Here is an 18874-nt window from a genome sequence, read left to right as displayed (position 1 = left end):
ATGTTTTAGTCCAATTTTTGAATAGCACATGTTAAGCTCACGAATAATGTAAATGTTTGATATGTTTAAAATTAAGGACACTTAACAATTGACAAAAATCATAGAACAAACACTTTTGGTAGTTTTTATTAACTTGTTGTTAAAACTTTTTTTCATAAAATTTATGCTCAGAAAATGATATTTAAATTATTTTAAATCATTTTTAGTAAATAAAAATTACACGAAAAAGCGTTCTAACAAAAAGGTTCCAGAACTTGACCAAAAGTTCTTGTTCTATTTCATGTTTCCATGGTTCTAAATATTCCAAATGCTTGCATTTTTCAAAAGCTTTTTTTAGAAAATCAAATCAAAAATCGATCAAAAACATTTTGAAAAATTTGTGTTTTGACTTTTTTTTATTAATTTTTACTTGAAATAAAAAAAAACATATTTTTGGCTTATTTTCCCCAGAAGGAAATTATTTTCCTCTACAAATTTGTCTCGGACGTCATTTCGATCAGAAATACCGTTACCATGCCAAAATGGTTTGAAAACTTTCAAAGACGCCATTTTGTAAAAACCTACAAGATCCAAAATGGCGCATTTAAAACAAAATGGTGCATTTTAGAAAAGAACAAGATCCAAAATGGTGCATTTTAGAATTCCAAAATGCATTTTAGAATCGTTGCCCATAACAAACAATAACGTAAATCGGAGAAAATCGATTCAAAAATTCATTTCCGCTTTTTAGCCTTGAACTGCCTCTTTTCTTACTTATTTAAATTCCGGCAAAATTGACCAAGTCCGCTATCCTAATAGGGAAGAGAAGTGAGATAATTTATGAATGATATGTGGGTTTGTGTTTGAATTTCCATGCGATAAATTTTTACTCATGGCAGATTTAGGAGCAATCGGATCATGCCCAGCACAAATGATCATGAGGAAAAAAAATACTTTTACAGTTTCGAAAATGGCCGAATTTTAGGAAAAATGTGAATCACTACCAATCATAAAAAAAAGTACGCAAAGAATCATACAAATAGGAGAAAGTCGATTCAAAAGTTCATTTTTTGTTTTCCCTATTTTGCCTGGAACAGCTCAGTCGCCTTATCTAAGTTATCACCTTAACCTAAGTTTAGATGAAACTATTTTTAATTTAACTCATTTTGATTAGAAGCAATAAATCAATTCTTTACAGCTTTGCAAGGCTTGATCTAAGTGTCATAGAGAGTAGTTGTGGTCCTCAAATTGATTAATATTGAAAAACTAACTTTCTTATTTTTGAAATTATAGGCACATGTTTTTCGGTCAAGTTGTAGCTGAAATGATTTCAAGATACTTTGCATAAGAACAAAAATTCTTTAGAGCATTTTTATCATAATTGACTCAGGTTGTTCCTGAAGTTGTTTTTAAATGAGAACGTTGAAATCATTTCAGCTAAAACTTTCCGAGGAACATGTGTCTTTATCTTCAAAAATAAGAAAGCCAGTGTTCAAACTTACTCCTACGTTGTGTCTCACTTTTCTAATTGTGGCCACAGCACGGCCCAGTGTGCGCACAGAGAAGAAAGTGCATATGATGCACTTCAGAATAGCAGAGATGCCAGTACTCCGAATGTCACTGACAAGACGACCAGAGCGATACACACACTTGCAGTTTTTGGATTGCACAAAATTGAATAAACAAGAGTTCTTCCACACCTTTTACTTCACCAGAAAAATCTTTTATTTAATTTAGTTTAGGTTTATTCACTTCGAGCTACTGATAATGACTGACTGATCTAAACAAATGATGATGGGAGGAAATGATGATCATGACGAAAAAACCCCGAACACAAGTAACCGAAGACATAAGGTTGCCATTATAACTAGGGGAATTTACGTATTCTCATCAATCTAAGCAGCGTCTGCACTTCTACTAGCATTTTCTCAGCGTCACGCACATATATGATGTGTCTGTTTGTTTACATTCATCTGCTGCTTGCTTCTCTATCCATTCCAATCGACAGAATTTTTCAAAACGTTTTGAAAGCGTTTTTACAACGCTCCAAACTTCTCAGGTGAGTGTGACTATTGTCGGCAGTCTCTTTTTCTTCGGCAACCTTCCCATTAGAACTGCGTGTTAACCAGCTGTTCTATTATCGGCAACTCGAAATCAACCTGTAGTGCGTATGCTTTATTTGAAGAAAAATGTAGCATTACTGGATTGCTCGATCGTTCAAATATAATCAGATTGAAGCTGAAAGGCTAAACAATCGTTTGGACACATTCAGGGAAGTGCGTTGATGGGAAAACATAGTGAATTAAAGAAAAGTAACAAAAGATAAATAACAAAAAGGTTCAACCGGGATTCGAAGCACGGCCTCTGGGATCCAGTACATAACCAGTTAATTCAGTGACGCTTACTGGAACACTGCGATAAAAACCAAATAAGAAGCCTGTATTTCTTGACTTATCGGCTCAACGGATTCAATCAAGCTAACAAGTTTCTCAAAGAGGAACAATATGTGGTTTTCTCAGTGTTTTTCACATTGAAGAGAGGCCATCTGAACAGTTGTCCTGAACAGTGTAACGGGAAATTGACACTGTTCGAAAAATCATAGGTCAGAAATTTATCAATATATTTTAAATCTGTTCATACCGAATAAGTCTTTGAAGTATGCAGTTTTAAATGACATCAATAGATTTCAAATTCGTCAATAAATGGCTGAGCTATGATATTTCAAACAGAGTCAATTTGCCGTTGCACAGAGGAAAGTCGAAGCATAGAGTAGAAAAGCAGAGAAGAGAAGTTGGAATTTTACTTTTATCTTTTCCTGCTGTGAGGTGGATCTATCCCTGCCTCTACATACTTAATTTTTTTCGCCGAGATTCCAACAGCCCAGTAGTTCGGCAATTTATTTTGCTGGATTCTTTAAAACAATTGCCGAGACTCAGCTAACAAATATCATTTTGCTGAGATATCAGCTAACAAACAGATATTTTGCAGATATATCAGCAAAAGTAAATGCCGAGGTAATCGGCTGTTGGAGATTTTACCAAGCTAAGGTGATACTCTAAGGAAGCCTTAGCGTGAAACTTTAAAGGCACAAATGTCAGCTTCCACTAAACATACAAATTTGAAATTGCTACTCCTTGTTTGCTGTGCTACTAAAAACAGAGAGTTGCAATTTCAAATTTGTATGTTTTGTGGAAGCTGACATTTGTGCCTTTGAAGTTTCACGCTAAGGCTTCCTTAGAGTATCAGTGTGTAGGACTTAAGACAAAAGCACTAGGACTTTTCTCTTGCAAGATTCCCATCCTGTGCACTGAGCAAGGTGACAACGCGACCTAAAAGTAGCATTTTTTCCTGCTCTAACTTTAGTTTAATAGAAATTTTTGGTAGTTAAAAATGATTTGATATTTGTTCAGAAAATTTCAAACATAATTTTCAAGCTTTCTCTGAAGTAAACCTGAATTGAGGGGGTTAGAAGGAGAGGGGTGTAAGTGGCTTTGATCGATTCTCTTCATCGACTTTCTCTTTCGTTAAGGGGAGGTTTACTTGGATTTGGCTGAAAAACAGTTGAACTTTGGAATTTTTTTTCAGGAGAATGAAAAGACATACGAACTTCCGGTTTCGATAATTATATTTGTCCACTATTCCTGAATACTTGGAAATTTTTTGAAGGTAAAAAAACAAAATGCCGGCTCAAAATGGCGGCTCGCGTGGAGGAGTGTCAGTCAGGTTTTGCTGCAGAACTTCGAGTGCACACCCTCTGGTGAACTGAAATGAAAATTTTTTATTGTGGTTAAAGTTGATAATATTCCCTATGGCTTATACCTAACTAGAACGAAATCCGACAAAAATTGACCAAATTATGGACATTTGAAAATTTAGTGCTGTTTTTACCCCTTTTTTTCTCACTTTGACCTTGCTTAAAAAATAGTAACTAACATTTTTTTTCATTTTAGGTATAAGCCATACAAAAAATAGTATCCTTCAAAGCGCAATTTTCCGATTGTAAATCGGATCATTTGTTCAAGCCCTATGCTCTAAGTTGTTATAAAAAATATGGTTTCGAGAAAAACGCGTTTAAAGTTTTTGTAGCGTCCCTCAGCGTGCATGACAAAGGTTCACTCAAAGCGCCATAACTCGCTAAATATGTTTCGGATCGTAAAATCCTTTTGGCCACATATTCTACACACTTGTAGCTTTCATTTTATGCAAAAAAAATCATTTTTTTGAAATATCCAAGTAAACCTCCCCTTAATAATTCAGCTGCAAACACATTCCTTGATTCGTGTGCCATTCTGGATGCTAGATGAGAACCTCCTTTATCAAACTATGTGGCAGAAGTAGCGCAAAATCTGTTTATAAAGCTGTGGCTATCAAAAGAGAAAGTCGATAAAGAGAATCGATCAAAGCAGTGGCGGCACGAGTACTGGAGTTTAACGTTTTTTTCCTTAACATTTGATACTTTGCGCAATGACCATAGAGAAGACGCACAAACACAAACTGGCAAGCAGACAAAATGTCATGACATTTCTAAAATGTTTTCTGCAGGCGACAGAAAAATTGCGCACAATGAAGCAGACAAGACCAGACATAAATTTATGTTATGTAGAATTTTGCTGATTTCTGGCTAATTATAGTATTTATTTGATGTTTATTGTATGGAATTATAAAAATAAGAACGAATACTAGCCACTCATAAGCTTAGATGTTAAATTATGCGTAAATAGGGGAGTTAATAATTAACTGTCACACGCAAGCTTGCAGCTAAAATGTAATTTCAATCAACTGTTTAAAAAATTATGGGCTACGACATTTTTCCTATTCTTTATCTCCACCGTTTGCTTGTAATGTAAAAATACACGACCACCCGTGTGCTGGCTGTTTTGTTTTGCTCTGGACGATGGTTTTGCAAAAAATGTACTGTTGCCACCTCTGGATCAAATTCCTGTACACCCTTTCCTTCTAACCCACTTAATTTAAGGTAATAACAGCACAAAAAATAATAAAGCCAGGTAAAATGTCACGGCGAAGAATTTCATAGAATGGGTAAAATTACCTTAATTTACATAAATCTATATAGGGAACCAATTGACCCAAAGAAGCTAACGTTCGAAATCTTTTCCTAACAAATCATCCCCTATTCTTCACAGCGGATGCTTCAACGGTGTCTGCAGCGCCCCGGAAACGTGCACCTGCAAGCCAGGCTACAAGATGGGACCATCGGGGAACAAATGTGACGCCACTTGCGATAAACCTTGCCTCAATGGCTTTTGTACCGGCCCGAACACGTGCTCCTGCCATCGAGGATACCTTCTGGATGATATTAATATCTTCAAGTATAACATCTAACTTCCCGTGTTTGTAAAGGTTTAATGAAAATGTTTCCTCCTCAGATGCCTCCCGCACTGCCCCAACGGATGCCCGAATGGAGTCTGCTCGGGACCGAACATGTGCCTGTGCAACGCCGGCTTCATCAAGGATCGCAGCCTCAAGGGAAGTCAAGTTTGCGTTAAACGAGTTTGAATGGAATCATATGCAATTGTTCGCTAACTAAATAAACTATTAAATGAATCAGAAGCAAAATTGCACTTGTTTTCGTTCAAAGCAAAAACCGAAAAGCCATCTGGTATATATCAGAACGAACCATACTCACAAAGAACGCAGTTTCGGCATGCAAAGTATATAGTTTCCATGTGATAAATACGATCGTCGACTTCGTCCTCGACTACACAAGCGTTCAAAACCGCAATCCCCTCGCCCACCATCGCTTTCTTATCAAAATAAAATAAAAAAAATCACTTTCTGCTTTTAACTCGCGCTTCATAGAATGCTAATTATCAAACCCATTACACACAACAACACTGTACAAGGCACAATGGGAGAGGCCATCCAGCAAGTGAAAAACTCGACTATCGAAGGCAATAAAACAAACAACGTCAATTGAAGAGTGGGAAAGAAGAAAAGAACTGAACTACTCTCGTCTTTCACCATCCATCTCGTAAAACTGTAATTAGTAAGCATACATGCTAGCAATACGATCGGTTGGTTGATTGGTTGGTTACGACATCTTCCAAGTAGATACAGCTGCTGTGGTTTTTGAAATCGAAATCGTGTTAAAGAAGGGTGAGATTTTATGTATTCTTTACGAGTGTGTTTTCGGGTCCGGGTGGTGTCAAGAAGAAGCGCGACAAGCACCGAAAAGTGATCAAGAAGTGAGTAAGATTAAGATTAGTCTAATCGTAATGGGTGAAATGAAACGAAATGCGGAACAATCTTGAAGAATGTGAACACGGAACGGAACGGACAAGTTGTTTTTGAGTAATACTGTAATGCTGATGAGAACTACACTGTCGGTTAGGAAAAGATGATGTTCGAAAGGTCACACGATTGGTCATGGGAAAGAAATGGAGCAATTTGATTTAAAACCTCTCGTATGTACTTGGAAAACTGTGTCACGCTGCTACTCCGCAACATGATGGTTAGCGTTTTAAGAGGGTGACCAACGAGTGGTGATGGTGCGGGATTACATTTAAATTTTCCCTACCGTTGACAGTATTGATTTTCAGATCCTGAGGCATTCTAGTCTAAAGCTCAAGATCTTCCCATTTTCAAATAGCTCAGACGACTAAGATAACAGCCGATAACTGCATTGTAAAAAAACAGTTTACGGTGTGGACCTTTGCCGTCCACTAGAACTTAGTACAGGCTTCCTCATTCTAGATTATTTGTTCTGGGAGGTAAGTCTCTCCCTGGCAATGCTTAATAGGGTGGATCCGAATTCTTAAACCCATGCAATATGGATATCTACGAAATGGACGGAATAGCAGAAGTGGAAAATCGATGCATGTCACCATTTTGAAATCTAAGATGGCAGACCAAGTTTCAAGATAGCGGCCACCGGACAACGAATGAACATCTGAAACCATTTTTTTTCCCTTGATTTGTTTTCCGTCGATCTTGTTTTCCGTGCTAAGCACCAATGCTACCGACGCCAGAAAGGCAGCTCCCACACCTGGACCCTACCTATCGACCCATCAACTCATGAACCGGGGACCAACGGCTTTACTTCCCTTCCGAAGGAAAGCGTGATCAGAGATGTTATGCCTCAGGCGCCGACTGGGATTGAACCTAGGCCTGCTGGGGTGAGAGGTAATCACGCTTACCACTACACCACCTATCTGAAACCATGAAAAATCTATTTGTCACCGTCCAGTTTGATTCATGTATGTATGTATGTACTTACAATCAAACTTCCACTATCTGGTAGTGGCGTTATGGATAAAATCTCCCTGCCATCTTATGTCTGCAAGAAGCTTGAATCCGGGACCTGGAAGAGTGCAATAGCCCATTTCATGAATGCACACACGGTAAGCCCCGCCCCAATACATAATCGATGCAAATTTACCATTGATAATGTATTGAAACTTTCATCCAAGTAGTAGGGTAAAACCTGATTGACGCGTATTTAGTGAGCTTCGAATTAATTTTTGATTTTTCGTACAAAACCTACACTATACCAAACCACCGTCCTCTGTTCGCATGAAACCTCAGATTATTGAAATCGAAAAATCGAAATAGCCTCTTCGAATGATAACTACAACCGGATGACGGTTGTTTTGAAATTAGATCATTTTCCTCACGAATACAGGATGAACATTGTTATGAGAAGGGATAGGGCCTTCAGTTGGAATGCGTAATGCTCTCTGCAGAATGATAGTGATCTTAAATTGAAATGCATTTGGTTCAGCCCCTTTACGCAAATCATTCAAAACGATGATGTAAATAATTATATCGAACGTCATTTGGTGCTCTGAGCAGACAAAGGAGGTGGAAGCATAGCCATCGCTATCAGAGGTTGTACGAACATTTATAAAGCGTGGAAACCGAAGATTGTCTATTTCGTGGTGGAGAAAGTTTCCTCTTCCAACAAGTAATTTTTATATCGATGATGAATGGCTGTTGATGGCTATTCAATATGTTTTTATTATTAAGTTTATTTGTACAGGCTCAATCGAATAAACTTTACAGAGCCAAGTTATCATTTGCGTTATACATAATTGATGTCTTAAATCTAGAGTTAAAGGAACTGAACCGATTACTCGCGGTCGTCTCGAGGTTAGTAGAGATGTACAGTTTTATGGATGGGGAGAGAGAGGAGGAGGTTTGAGTTATGATTTACGATACAAATATTTCATTATTCCTAAAACATGAACTTATTCCTATTCAATTTGGTATCCACAGTGTAATTATACAATTATTACAGAAACAATCATTAAAAAAACCCACACGAACAAAACAAAAACTAAACACAAAACATATATAAGTTTTATAAACTCCAGATCGCGTCTACCCAAATTATCCCGAACTGGAACATTAGGTTGTCTACCTCGAGCCCGAAGGGAATCATAAAAATGTGATCTGACTCCACGATACTCCGCACTATACCAAAGGATGTGTTCAGCGTCCTAGTAACCTTGTCCACATTCACAGAGATTGCTGTCCCCGAGCCCAACACGGAACAAGTGAGCGTTTAACGAGTAGTGATTGGACATGAGGCGAGACATCATACGAATGATGTCTCGACTCACATCCAACCCCTTGAACCAAGGACTCTTCGACACCTTAGGGATGATCGAATTTAGCCATCGTCCCAAACTTCCTTCGCTCCATTTATTCTGCCAGCTGACGAGTGACTGTTGACGATAAATTAAGAAAAATTCATCGTAGGCTATTTGTCGATCGTAAATATCGCGTTCCGCTATGGCCACCTTAGCAAGTGAGTCCGCCATCTCATTGCCCGGAATCGAGCAATGAGATGGGACCCATGCAAAGGTGATGGCAAAAGATCTTAAAGATAAAGCACTTAGAAGCTCTCGTATTTTCATGAGAAAATACGAGGAGTGCTTTACCAGCCTCATAGAGCGAATAGCCTTGACAGAACTGAGACTATCCGTAAAAATAAAATAGTGATCTGGTGGAAGTGAGGCGATCGTGGCTATTCAATATGGAAATGTAAACAATCGAATTAATAATCTAATTTAAAGCATTTGCAAGTCATCCTATCCTTATATTATTGTCCTCTGAGCACTGTTTAGTTTACAGCCAATGTTCAAATAAATACCATCCTTTATTTAGAGGACAGTCATATTGATGCTCATCAGTTGATGGCGAATTCAACCATAAGGAAATCTAGGATTGGGCTATCTTCAGAGAAAAATCGATCTTGACGGATCGATCTTATATTTGGCTCTAGAATCGATCCACTGATTAAATCGGTACCAAAGAATCGATTGTTGGTAGATCGACCTTATGGTTTTTATTTTTATTGACCTTTCTTGACGTTTATAACTTGCACACTTGTGTAATCCCATTTTCAAGTGCTTAGTATGCTATCCTCACTTTCGCTTTAGCCAAGTTTTTCTTATTGTTATCCTCACTTTCGGTCCATCAATACTCTTACATATAGAATGGACTATACGCTGGTTTACGCGAGGGGGGCGACACTTCTAAATCTCAAGTATAGATGCTCAACAAATCTCCCACTAGCGAATCAATCTTCGAACAATCTTCTTTCCTTTCTTACATCTACTTGCATCGCGCACAGTGTTGGCAAAATCAGAAATCAATTGATATTTTTCCGCTCTCATGCGCTCGCAATATCATGCGTGATATTGGAACAAAATATCATGCTTGATATTGATTTTACAAGCTTCTTTGATATTGCGAGACTATTCACAACGTGCAAAAATCAAGCTGAGAGTTGACTCGACATAAAAATGATTCCATTGCACATCGTTTTCTTAGAAAGAGAAAGCATCGTTTGCTATCTCTCTTTAATCTTCACCGATGGCAGACGCAAAGGGACTGCTGCAAACCGTTATGGAAGTTTCGGCTGCATTCGGGTGTAAAGCAAAAATCATCAAACTCAATCTCACCACAGTTTGGTGAGATTTGCAGTTGGTGAGTTTTGTTAGCTTGATATTCCGAGCTGGGATATCACAGCTTGCAAAATCAACCGCAGTTGCTTGCTTGTTGATTTCTGTCTACGAAAATCAAGCGTGATCTTGAGCGTTGGTGAGATTTGATTTTTTGATATTTTACCTACACTCATCGCGCATCATATTTTTGCAGGAAATCTTCAGAATCATCGTCAATCTTCTTTCTATCTACTCAGCGTGCACACAGCTAGCCACAGCAAAACACAATCTTTCCTGCATCGTAGATAGAGTCGTCCCCCTCGGGTTTATGTTGGTACCCCAAGAAATTCTTTCCTTTATAATATTCAATTCAATTAAAAATTGTCGTGGCGGTAAGGAGAAATCAGCACAGATGGAGGGAGGTAGCCAAAACCTTCAAATGTTGCTGTATTCGAAGATATCGGAACTGAAAATAGTGACGTTATTGTAGGGATCGATGTTTGTTTTGTTTTTTCGATGTCAATACAATTACAAAATTTAAAAACCTATTTTTATTAAGCTCGAAAAGATCGAAAGAAGAAATCGATTTTTTCGATCTTTTCGTGGGTAAAGAATCGATCCGAAAAATCTAAAATCGGTATCAAAAGATCGATCTTCCAAAAATCGATCCAAGATCGCCCAATCCTAGAAATCATCCGAAATTCGACAGCTTATTAGTAACAATCAATTCGAAACTAACGATTTTAAATTGGCTCACTACTTGACTAGCCTATTGGTCCCAAGCAAATCGATTAACGTACCCCATTCTAGTCAAAATTCTAGTACTACACTATGTTTGTTTTGATTCGCTATGAAAGTTCGACAGATAAAATGAGGGGTTCGTGGATTTTCTTATGTTTCGAGGGGTGCATCGATAAGCTTGGGACCGAAGATAGTACCAGAGCTGAGCCAAAAAGTTGAGCTCGTTTCTTCGGGACCTTCTGGTCTTAGAGTTACCTCTATGTTATTAGGTTGTATGAATAAAAGCGTTTACTTTACTTTTCCCGTAAGAAAAGCACGGGTAAGTAAAGTAAACTCTTTTTATTCATATGGCCCAATGTTAAAGGGCTAGAGCAATACAATAATCAGTCGAAGTATTCGGTATGTTTTCGTTCAGTGTACACCCAACCGGGGGATGTAAGATTCGCTTACAATTATGTGGGATTCATCATCAGAGGATGTTAGTGGAGACCGCATGAACCGAGGATGCGATATACCTAGCTGCGGTCCAATGCAAGAAAATTGGAGACCGAAAAATGTAGAGTGTATTAGCGAGGTAAATTAGTTATGTCGAAAAAAATAGGAATCCGATTGCCGACTGGACTTGAACCAAGAACGCTTCGATTATCAGACCTGTGCTTTCTCCACTGCTCTCTCCATGCTCCTGAATATGGATAGCCTAAAAGTAAACATGAAGCGCTCATTTTCTCGCATACTCGATTTCGTATGCTTTTTCTGCTGGAGAGATTCGAGGCAAGTGTGTGCGTCGTTCTACAATGTTCTACAATGTGCGTCGTTCTGCAAGCTTACTGGTATAGTCGAAAGCGTAGATAGAACACGAAATGAAAAAGACAAAAAACCATTACATCGCCTGTAAGGTCAACTTCTAACATTCGCTGCGATGTTCATGAACAGAGGATGATAGGAAACGGAACTAACATTCATTGTAATAGATTTTTTCTTTGCGTGTAGAGAAACGAAAGCCAAAAAAATAACTTGGCTGAGCGCCGGCTGAAACAACTGCTCCCAACAAACAAGTTTATCAACTGCTGAATAAGCTATTTTTTAGCTGAAGAAGCATGTTTTTACCTGAATAAGCACTTATTCAACATTCAATGTTTGTTGGGCTGTCTCTCATACATAAAACTCCACAATTTGCCATTGCCAATTGCTAAAGCAACGAAAACGAATGGACATCCATTTGGTCATAGTTACGCAATCCACTAACAGTTCCACTTCGCAATTTTTACAATTTAAAATTTAACTTTTCACGAGAAAATCACGTAGAAAAAATATTAAAACGGAAATTCAGCAGCACTTCGATCCTCACCTTCCCAACATTGATTCATAGCCCCAAAATATGAGCCTATGCAAAAAATGGTAAAGAATGATGAAGGTTTAGGGATTTGTACTAGTCTACGTTGGTTGACGAAATAAACAATTTTGAAAATCTGAAATCGATAAGCTTGAAATGTGAAGATGAAGAATAAGAAGAGCGATCGCTCTATCTTTTGTCGTTTTCGTTTTTGCGGTGTAATACCGAAAAAATTCAGGGTGTAGCTATCGGTTGCACCTTTGTTTACAAACAAATGTTGATCAGCTGTCAATGACTCGCGCTTATTGCTGCTTACACTACACCGGTGTAGTTTTGTTCCTCAGGGCAGCAAATCGCGTTTTAATTTGTTATTGCAAATCTCACCAGATAACTTTCTTGGCAGGATCACGTGTTCTTTAACCTTATGGTCAGGTTTAAGGAACGTTTCAGTTATAACAGTGATATGCTAGTTATGAACACTTGAAAAGTTAAATAGCTCGTCTTCATTATCTTCAATAGATCGAGCATTCCAAATCAAAATATTTAATGATTTAAAGTCCATTACTGAATTTCAAAGTCATGACGATATTGTTCAATTTTACTCCATTTTGAATAGCATTAAACATGGTGTAAGTTTTCAGCATACCAGTAATGATGTCGATCAATGATTTCGGTGAAAATTCCATTTTAAGAGCAGTGATGCTTCCTAAGTCAAAATCCGTTAGAATTATGATGGCTAGAATATTGAATTCGATTTGTACCAGCTGCAATAGCAACATAGGTTGCTCCACTTGCTGAACATTGTTAACACCAGGTATAGATGAAGAATTTGTACCTACGGGTACGAATGTAGAATTTGTTCCTCGCTGACCGTTGTTAACAGCAGAGAAATTAGTACTTGACCGGGAACGTGGATTGTGTCCTACCTGGCGCTTAGAACGAGATTGTAGGATCGTTTTGCGCTTTGGATTTGTGGTTTTCACCACAATTTTAAAATTTAAATTTGTTATGATCTTCCTTCACAGAACAGTCGTCCTTTACGTGAGGGGAATCTCCACAATTCATGCATTTTGCTAGCATGTAACAATTTTTTGTTCCGTAACCCCATTCCTGGCACTTACGGCACTGGGTGAGGTTTTAGAAATTTCCTCCAGTCTTCCTGAAGTGTTCCCACTTCACTCGGACATGAAGCATAAGGCTAGCTTTTTCTAAGACCTTAAGGTTGTTTAGTTCACTACACTTGAAGTCTGAATCACGTTGCGCAAATCGTCAGGACGGGATTGCATTTTCATTTTGATAACTTGAAATGTTCCGTGCGAAGAGCATGGAAATCGGAAATGGTTATCACAATAGGGGGACCTTATCCTTCTTGGCATTGAGCCGGGAATGTATAATCGAATTTTGCCTGGATGATGGATCATTATCATTATCCGTGAACATATCAAATTGATTTCTCAAATAAATGTCATCAGAGGGGGGTCAAAAGATTGCCCTTTCTTTTGCATTTGGGCGCCATGGCGGCGGTAAAACGTTTCTCCAAATCGATTTCCAAGCGGATTACTATCAGAATCTGAAAGATCGAAGAAAAATTTTCCAAGTCTATGTCCAAGCAGGATTACTTCGGGTAGGGTCCAAACAAGGATCTAAGAGGAATATTTAAGAGTCGAACAAGGTAGAAAATTTGCAGGTAATATTGAGCACTGAAAAGTGTTTTTTAAATTTGTTGTAGCTTTAAGTGGCAGTAACACTTCCTTCAGCAAAAAGCAAATAGATCCACACGGCAAGAGAGTACGATACGGACTGATGCAATGATCTTCATATTATTAATAATTCGAGCAATTCCCCGAAAAATACTCCTAAAAAATCATTTGGGAGTTCTCCTCAGCATGCATTTTATTATTTTCCTGAAATTTCCATGGAATTACCATAGGAATCCTTTTTAGTTCTGCGCAAAATTCCTTGAAACTCTCTTCTGAATTTTCTTGAAACTCTCTTTTGAATTTTCTAAAATTAACACCGGAATATCCTTGGCTGACTCAGAATCCCTCAAAAAATTTCCTCAAACTGTCCTTGGTATTCAGAATTCAATTCCCTAGGAATTTTTCTTGGCATTTCCTTAAAATTTTCCTTACAACTCTTTTGGAATACTTATAAAAAGAATTATTTTCAGTATTATTGTCCTTAAAAATTAAATCTCAATTTCAAATGAAAATACATTATTTTTTTTTTTAAATAACATATCAGAAAATCTAGGTCTCTTTTATTCAATAAAATGTTATGATGTAAGAGTGTATTATTACGTTCATTAAATACTCAGAATTTATACTACCAAGAACATAAATAACTGAAAATGATACCTACATTGAATTTATTTTTTTCAAATGGTACAAAATGGCAGCTCTATGCAAGTCCATGCAGGAGGCGGCTGGGTTCGATTCCCGTCATAACTATACATTTTTCGGGTTTCTCGACTTCCTTGGACAGAGGATGATACAGACATAGAAATCTCTTAATTAAAATGTGAAATTGTTTCAAAGAACACTAAGTTGACAGACAAAAAGCTAATATGCTATAAGAAATAAGTTTGATGCTATAAGCAATAAGTTTTAAATGCCATAAAAACAAGTTTTTTATTTATCGTGGATTAATATTTGAAGTCGTGTATTTCTTTTGAGAAATCGCAGATTTCGTGGATCATATTTTGAAAATCTTGTAACAGCCTTGAAAATCTGAGTTCAGATTCAGAGTAATTTCACCAAACACAGCACCAGAATATATGTTGATTCTGACGGGATGTTTAGGAACAGTTAAAAGTTGTATAGGTCATCACTTCCACGAAATTGTACATTTTGAGTATTAGAATGCATCGTTTGTTAGCGAAAACGTTTCAAAATTACTATTTAAAACTACCTAATGGAATACTACACAAATTATCTTATAATAATATCATGAAAAATGATTGTTGAGAAACGAAAATTAAATGGTGTAGTGATCAACTTTATAGGAAAGTTTGAACATACTGAGAGGTAAGCACATATCATCGGTAAGAGACGTGTGTGTGAGAAAATTTGCGAAAAAATCTAAGGGCACCGGTGCTTACCTCTCAGTATGTTCAAACTTTCCTATAAACAATTAAATTGACTGCAAAGTCGCTAAACCGTGAATCAAAAAGTAGTGATCAACTTTACCCCGTTTTACTGTAGTGAAAATCGATCATTTCCTTAGGGGCTGCGTATTACCCCACGTTTCACTATGAACGAAAGAAATAAGGAAGCAATTACTTCGGACTTGTCACGTTTGTACGTAGGTTGGGTTACATGCGAATTATGTGGCGAGCGTATGAGAAGTGTTCATGTTTTCTGTAAACTATGCTTGTATAATTGAACTGCAATTCAAGGTGCAAAGAACTAATACTGCAATACATACCCAGACAATACTCTAGAATATCATTGGAAGTTCTCTGAACATACACTAGAAACGATTGGGGCCTAGCCATGAGCTCATCTTGATTTTCCGGGAAGTCTTCAGTCAACAGTACCCTAAAGATCTTCTAGTATTAAATTGGAATTACTATGGACTACTCTTCCCCGTCCTCTAGGAAATCACCGGAAGTTCTCTGGATTCAAGTTGTAAACATGTAAACATCCCAGCGAAAACTATACACATATACCTTATCCAGTTAAAAAACGATAAACGTAAATCATACTGCTGACGCAACTAAACTGTTGAATCACTTTTTATCAGCGCATTCTGTAATTCAGTAAACAATTCCTGGATTTATTTTTTTGGGATTGCTCCAAAAGCATGCTTGAATTCGCACATTCGCTCAAGCACATATTCCAGAACAATTTGAGTGACTCATCAGATGCAAAACAACGTGGTTTACTTCGATGGCAGCTATTTTTACTCAAATGGTAACGATATATAACTGATAAGCACTGCTACCCCTTATATGATTGAGTTTTGTGTGGGATTTTTGCTTTCTCGCATACATATTTGTATTGCAAGCCAAGCAATAGGTGATTGCAATGCACGCCGCCAGTGAACTTGCAACAATCGGATGTATTATCCTTATCGGGCATCCTGCGGTAGCGTTCGAACGATTCTTCACACCAGACCAGTATTGGGATGACCCTTTATTCGTACCGCATTCCTCCGATCTACGGATAGATTTTTTTTCCGTTGCCATCCACCGCCAATTAGGACTTACCCACAAAGACGAGGCAAATTGACGTGCCCAGAATGCGTAATGATTCTAATCAATGGTGTCAACCGTCGTTGTTGGTCTGTCGCCACCGTCTTGCATGCCTTCTACGGGCCGGCGTCATCTACTTTAAACCGAAAATTAACTCCAAAAGAATTAAACGAAACGCTTTCCTCGCCCATTTAATAGCGGACAAACAATAATCGTTAGCATTAACAAAGTTTGGGGTGTTCCTTCTTGGTGTCAATTAACACACTCTATTGCTGCGGATTGCCATCCCTTTTCGCAGCTCGTTCTGTGAGTTCCAAGCCATGGCCACTTTTGGATTGTTCCGTTCTACGTTTCCCAACTCTTGAGTACTTTGCGGGCACGGAGCTCATTCAAATTTTTGTCTTTTCTTTTGATAGCCTCTCGTTCTTCAATTTCTAGATTACAAGCATCGCCCGGGAGTTGGAGTTGTGCATATTGATAACTTTCGACATTCTAGCATGTCATATTGCAGTGCAGCGTGCTCATAAACAAATGACTCTCAGCAACAACTACTTTGGAGGCCCCCCCGAGCAACATAATCGCTTCTACCACTTGATGTGAGCGTGTGTACACTATTACAAGCCAGTGCGATTGGGTGGCCGACCGCTGACTGCTAGAGAACGGACATATGCATACGCACAGAAACGATTGGGCTGGCACAGAATATCAATCAGCAGTCGTAGTAGCAGGGAACAACTACACCGGACGAGAACGGAAGACACAGGCAAGCCGGATCCTGATCGAGGGAAGCGCCTCGGATTGAACTTGATCGAACTCTTCAGTCAGTCAGAACGCAATCAACGCCCGTGACAGACGCGGATCAAAACGCGCGACGCGACGGCGATCGACTCTTTTTTTCCGGTTGAGTGATATGTGCTGAAACGGTGGTTGGAAATAGAAGTGGGAAGTTAAGTGATAGCGAAAAAAAAAAGCAGAAACAAGTGATCGAAGTTCGAAGACTTTGCCGTGACTCCGAGCGGGCGAAAGTGACGAAGACAGTCGTGATGCTCTACTTGAAGATTATCGCCGCTGTGGGGCTGTGCACGGTGCTCTTCTGGGATGCTGCGGAAGCTGCTGAGCCGTGCTCCAATACTACCGTGTAAATATCCGCGGGGTGATCTGGGGGGAATTGGATATAGTGAATAAACCCGGAAAAATGGGTATAGTGGCGAGATATAATAAGACGTTCAAAAGCGTATTAGTATTTAGTAGGAATGAATAAGGGTGGTTCAAATTTGTCAGGTTCTAATCATCTCCCAAAATGCGAGCTCATTTGGTTGGGACCGCTTACTGCACTTTATTTGGAAATTTCTATAGGAATATACTTTCTGTACACCACGTCCCAATTTTTGACATGTTCTTCCTATTTGTTTAGACGATCATAAAATTAGCGTTTAATTAAACACTAGGACGATAGAAATTAAAAGTTCAATTTTGCCATGGGAAAATCCCATTTAAAAGGATTCTTTGAAGCGTCCTTTTTCGCGTGCATTGCAAATTTCGCAATTTCGCAAGTCAAAATATGAAGGTTTTTATAAGTGGACGTAGCTGAATCAACTTGTTGTTGAATGCTTGTTGTTTGTAGTTTGAGGAGAAGCAAACAATGTCTCAAATTTACAGATTTAAAAACCTCGTTAATCTTGAGAATTTGGCTTTTGAAGAAAAAGGACTCAACTAGGAAAATTCCCTAACTTCCAAGCAACAGTGCAGTATGGGATCGTAATAAAATAAGCTAAACAAAATGCAGTATAATTAAGACCTGATTTGGTATAATTTAGTATAATTGATTAAAATGAAAATTTTAACCACCTTGGTAAGATTAAATTTCCGTCATAGTAAATAAAATCAGCACTTAACTTTTATGTTTTAACGGGTTGGTAAAACAAAGTTTCTACTTAAAGTGACTTCCATAATAAGTGTCAAATTGATAAAATTTTATGAAACATATACCTCTGCTTCTTGATTCTAAGTTCCTCGTAAGAATTTAAAATTCACCATAACACACTGAACCGTTATTTGAATTACTTCGTCTTTCGCATGAAGGCAGGAAAAATGGTACCGTAAAATGGGGTATCTTTGATAGTAGAATATGGGTGCATGACGTTAGGCATAAATACGATAGACATAATGGATGGTTGGCATAATGAACGTTAGGCATAATGGACGATAGGCATAATTCATATTTATATTTAGAATTAAAAAATGTTCTATTCTTTTTCTCATGAGCTTTTCTTTGCAAATAATCTAAATCTTCTTTGTACATTTATGATTTCTGTTATTTTCAGATGAGAGGCAAATGCTTACTTGGGTTTTGATATAAGCGATTTTTTATGATGGGTCATTTGACCAAATGACAAGCCAACAAACAATCGCCTATTGAAGAAACGACTTGTTGACGATTTTATTCAACTGCATACCCAATAATACTTGTACTGAGCTATCCTAGAATACATCATATGGGCTGCTCAATATTCAATAAAAGCTTGCTTGAAACTGAATACCTATCAGCACTCCCGATCGTCCCAAGGTCCAGTGGGAATGATTGCTTCATTCATAGTTGTTTTACATGAGACCAATTCTACATCTTCACCTCTCCAATTTCCAAGGAAAGGATGCTGGGACAGAACAAAAGTGGAACTTCGGATCAGAAAGTGGCTCCAGTTTTCATTGGAGAAC

The 18874-nt window shown here is 38.0% G+C and overlaps 1 protein-coding gene across 1 annotated transcript in view; it reads left to right on the top strand.

The window, feature by feature from the left end:
- LOC135702337 (uncharacterized) overlaps positions 1-18874 on the top strand; it is a 39627-nt gene that overhangs the window by 7538 nt on the left and 13215 nt on the right. The window contains exons 3-6 of the mRNA XM_065223365.1: positions 5124-5309; positions 5367-5490; positions 16781-16979; positions 17066-17297. Of these exons, the coding sequence (XP_065079437.1) occupies positions 5124-5309; positions 5367-5490; positions 16781-16979; positions 17066-17297 (741 nt within the window). The remainder of the gene's footprint in view (positions 1-5123; positions 5310-5366; positions 5491-16780; positions 16980-17065; positions 17298-18874) is intronic.

The sequence above is a fragment of the Ochlerotatus camptorhynchus genome, unplaced genomic scaffold (assembly GCF_037179485.1).
Source record: "Ochlerotatus camptorhynchus isolate MF236.1 unplaced genomic scaffold, CSIRO-AGI_Acam_v1.1 ptg000017l, whole genome shotgun sequence".
Taxonomy (NCBI): Eukaryota; Metazoa; Arthropoda; class Insecta; order Diptera; family Culicidae; genus Ochlerotatus; species Ochlerotatus camptorhynchus.
This window is presented reverse-complemented; position numbering and strand designations above follow the sequence as displayed.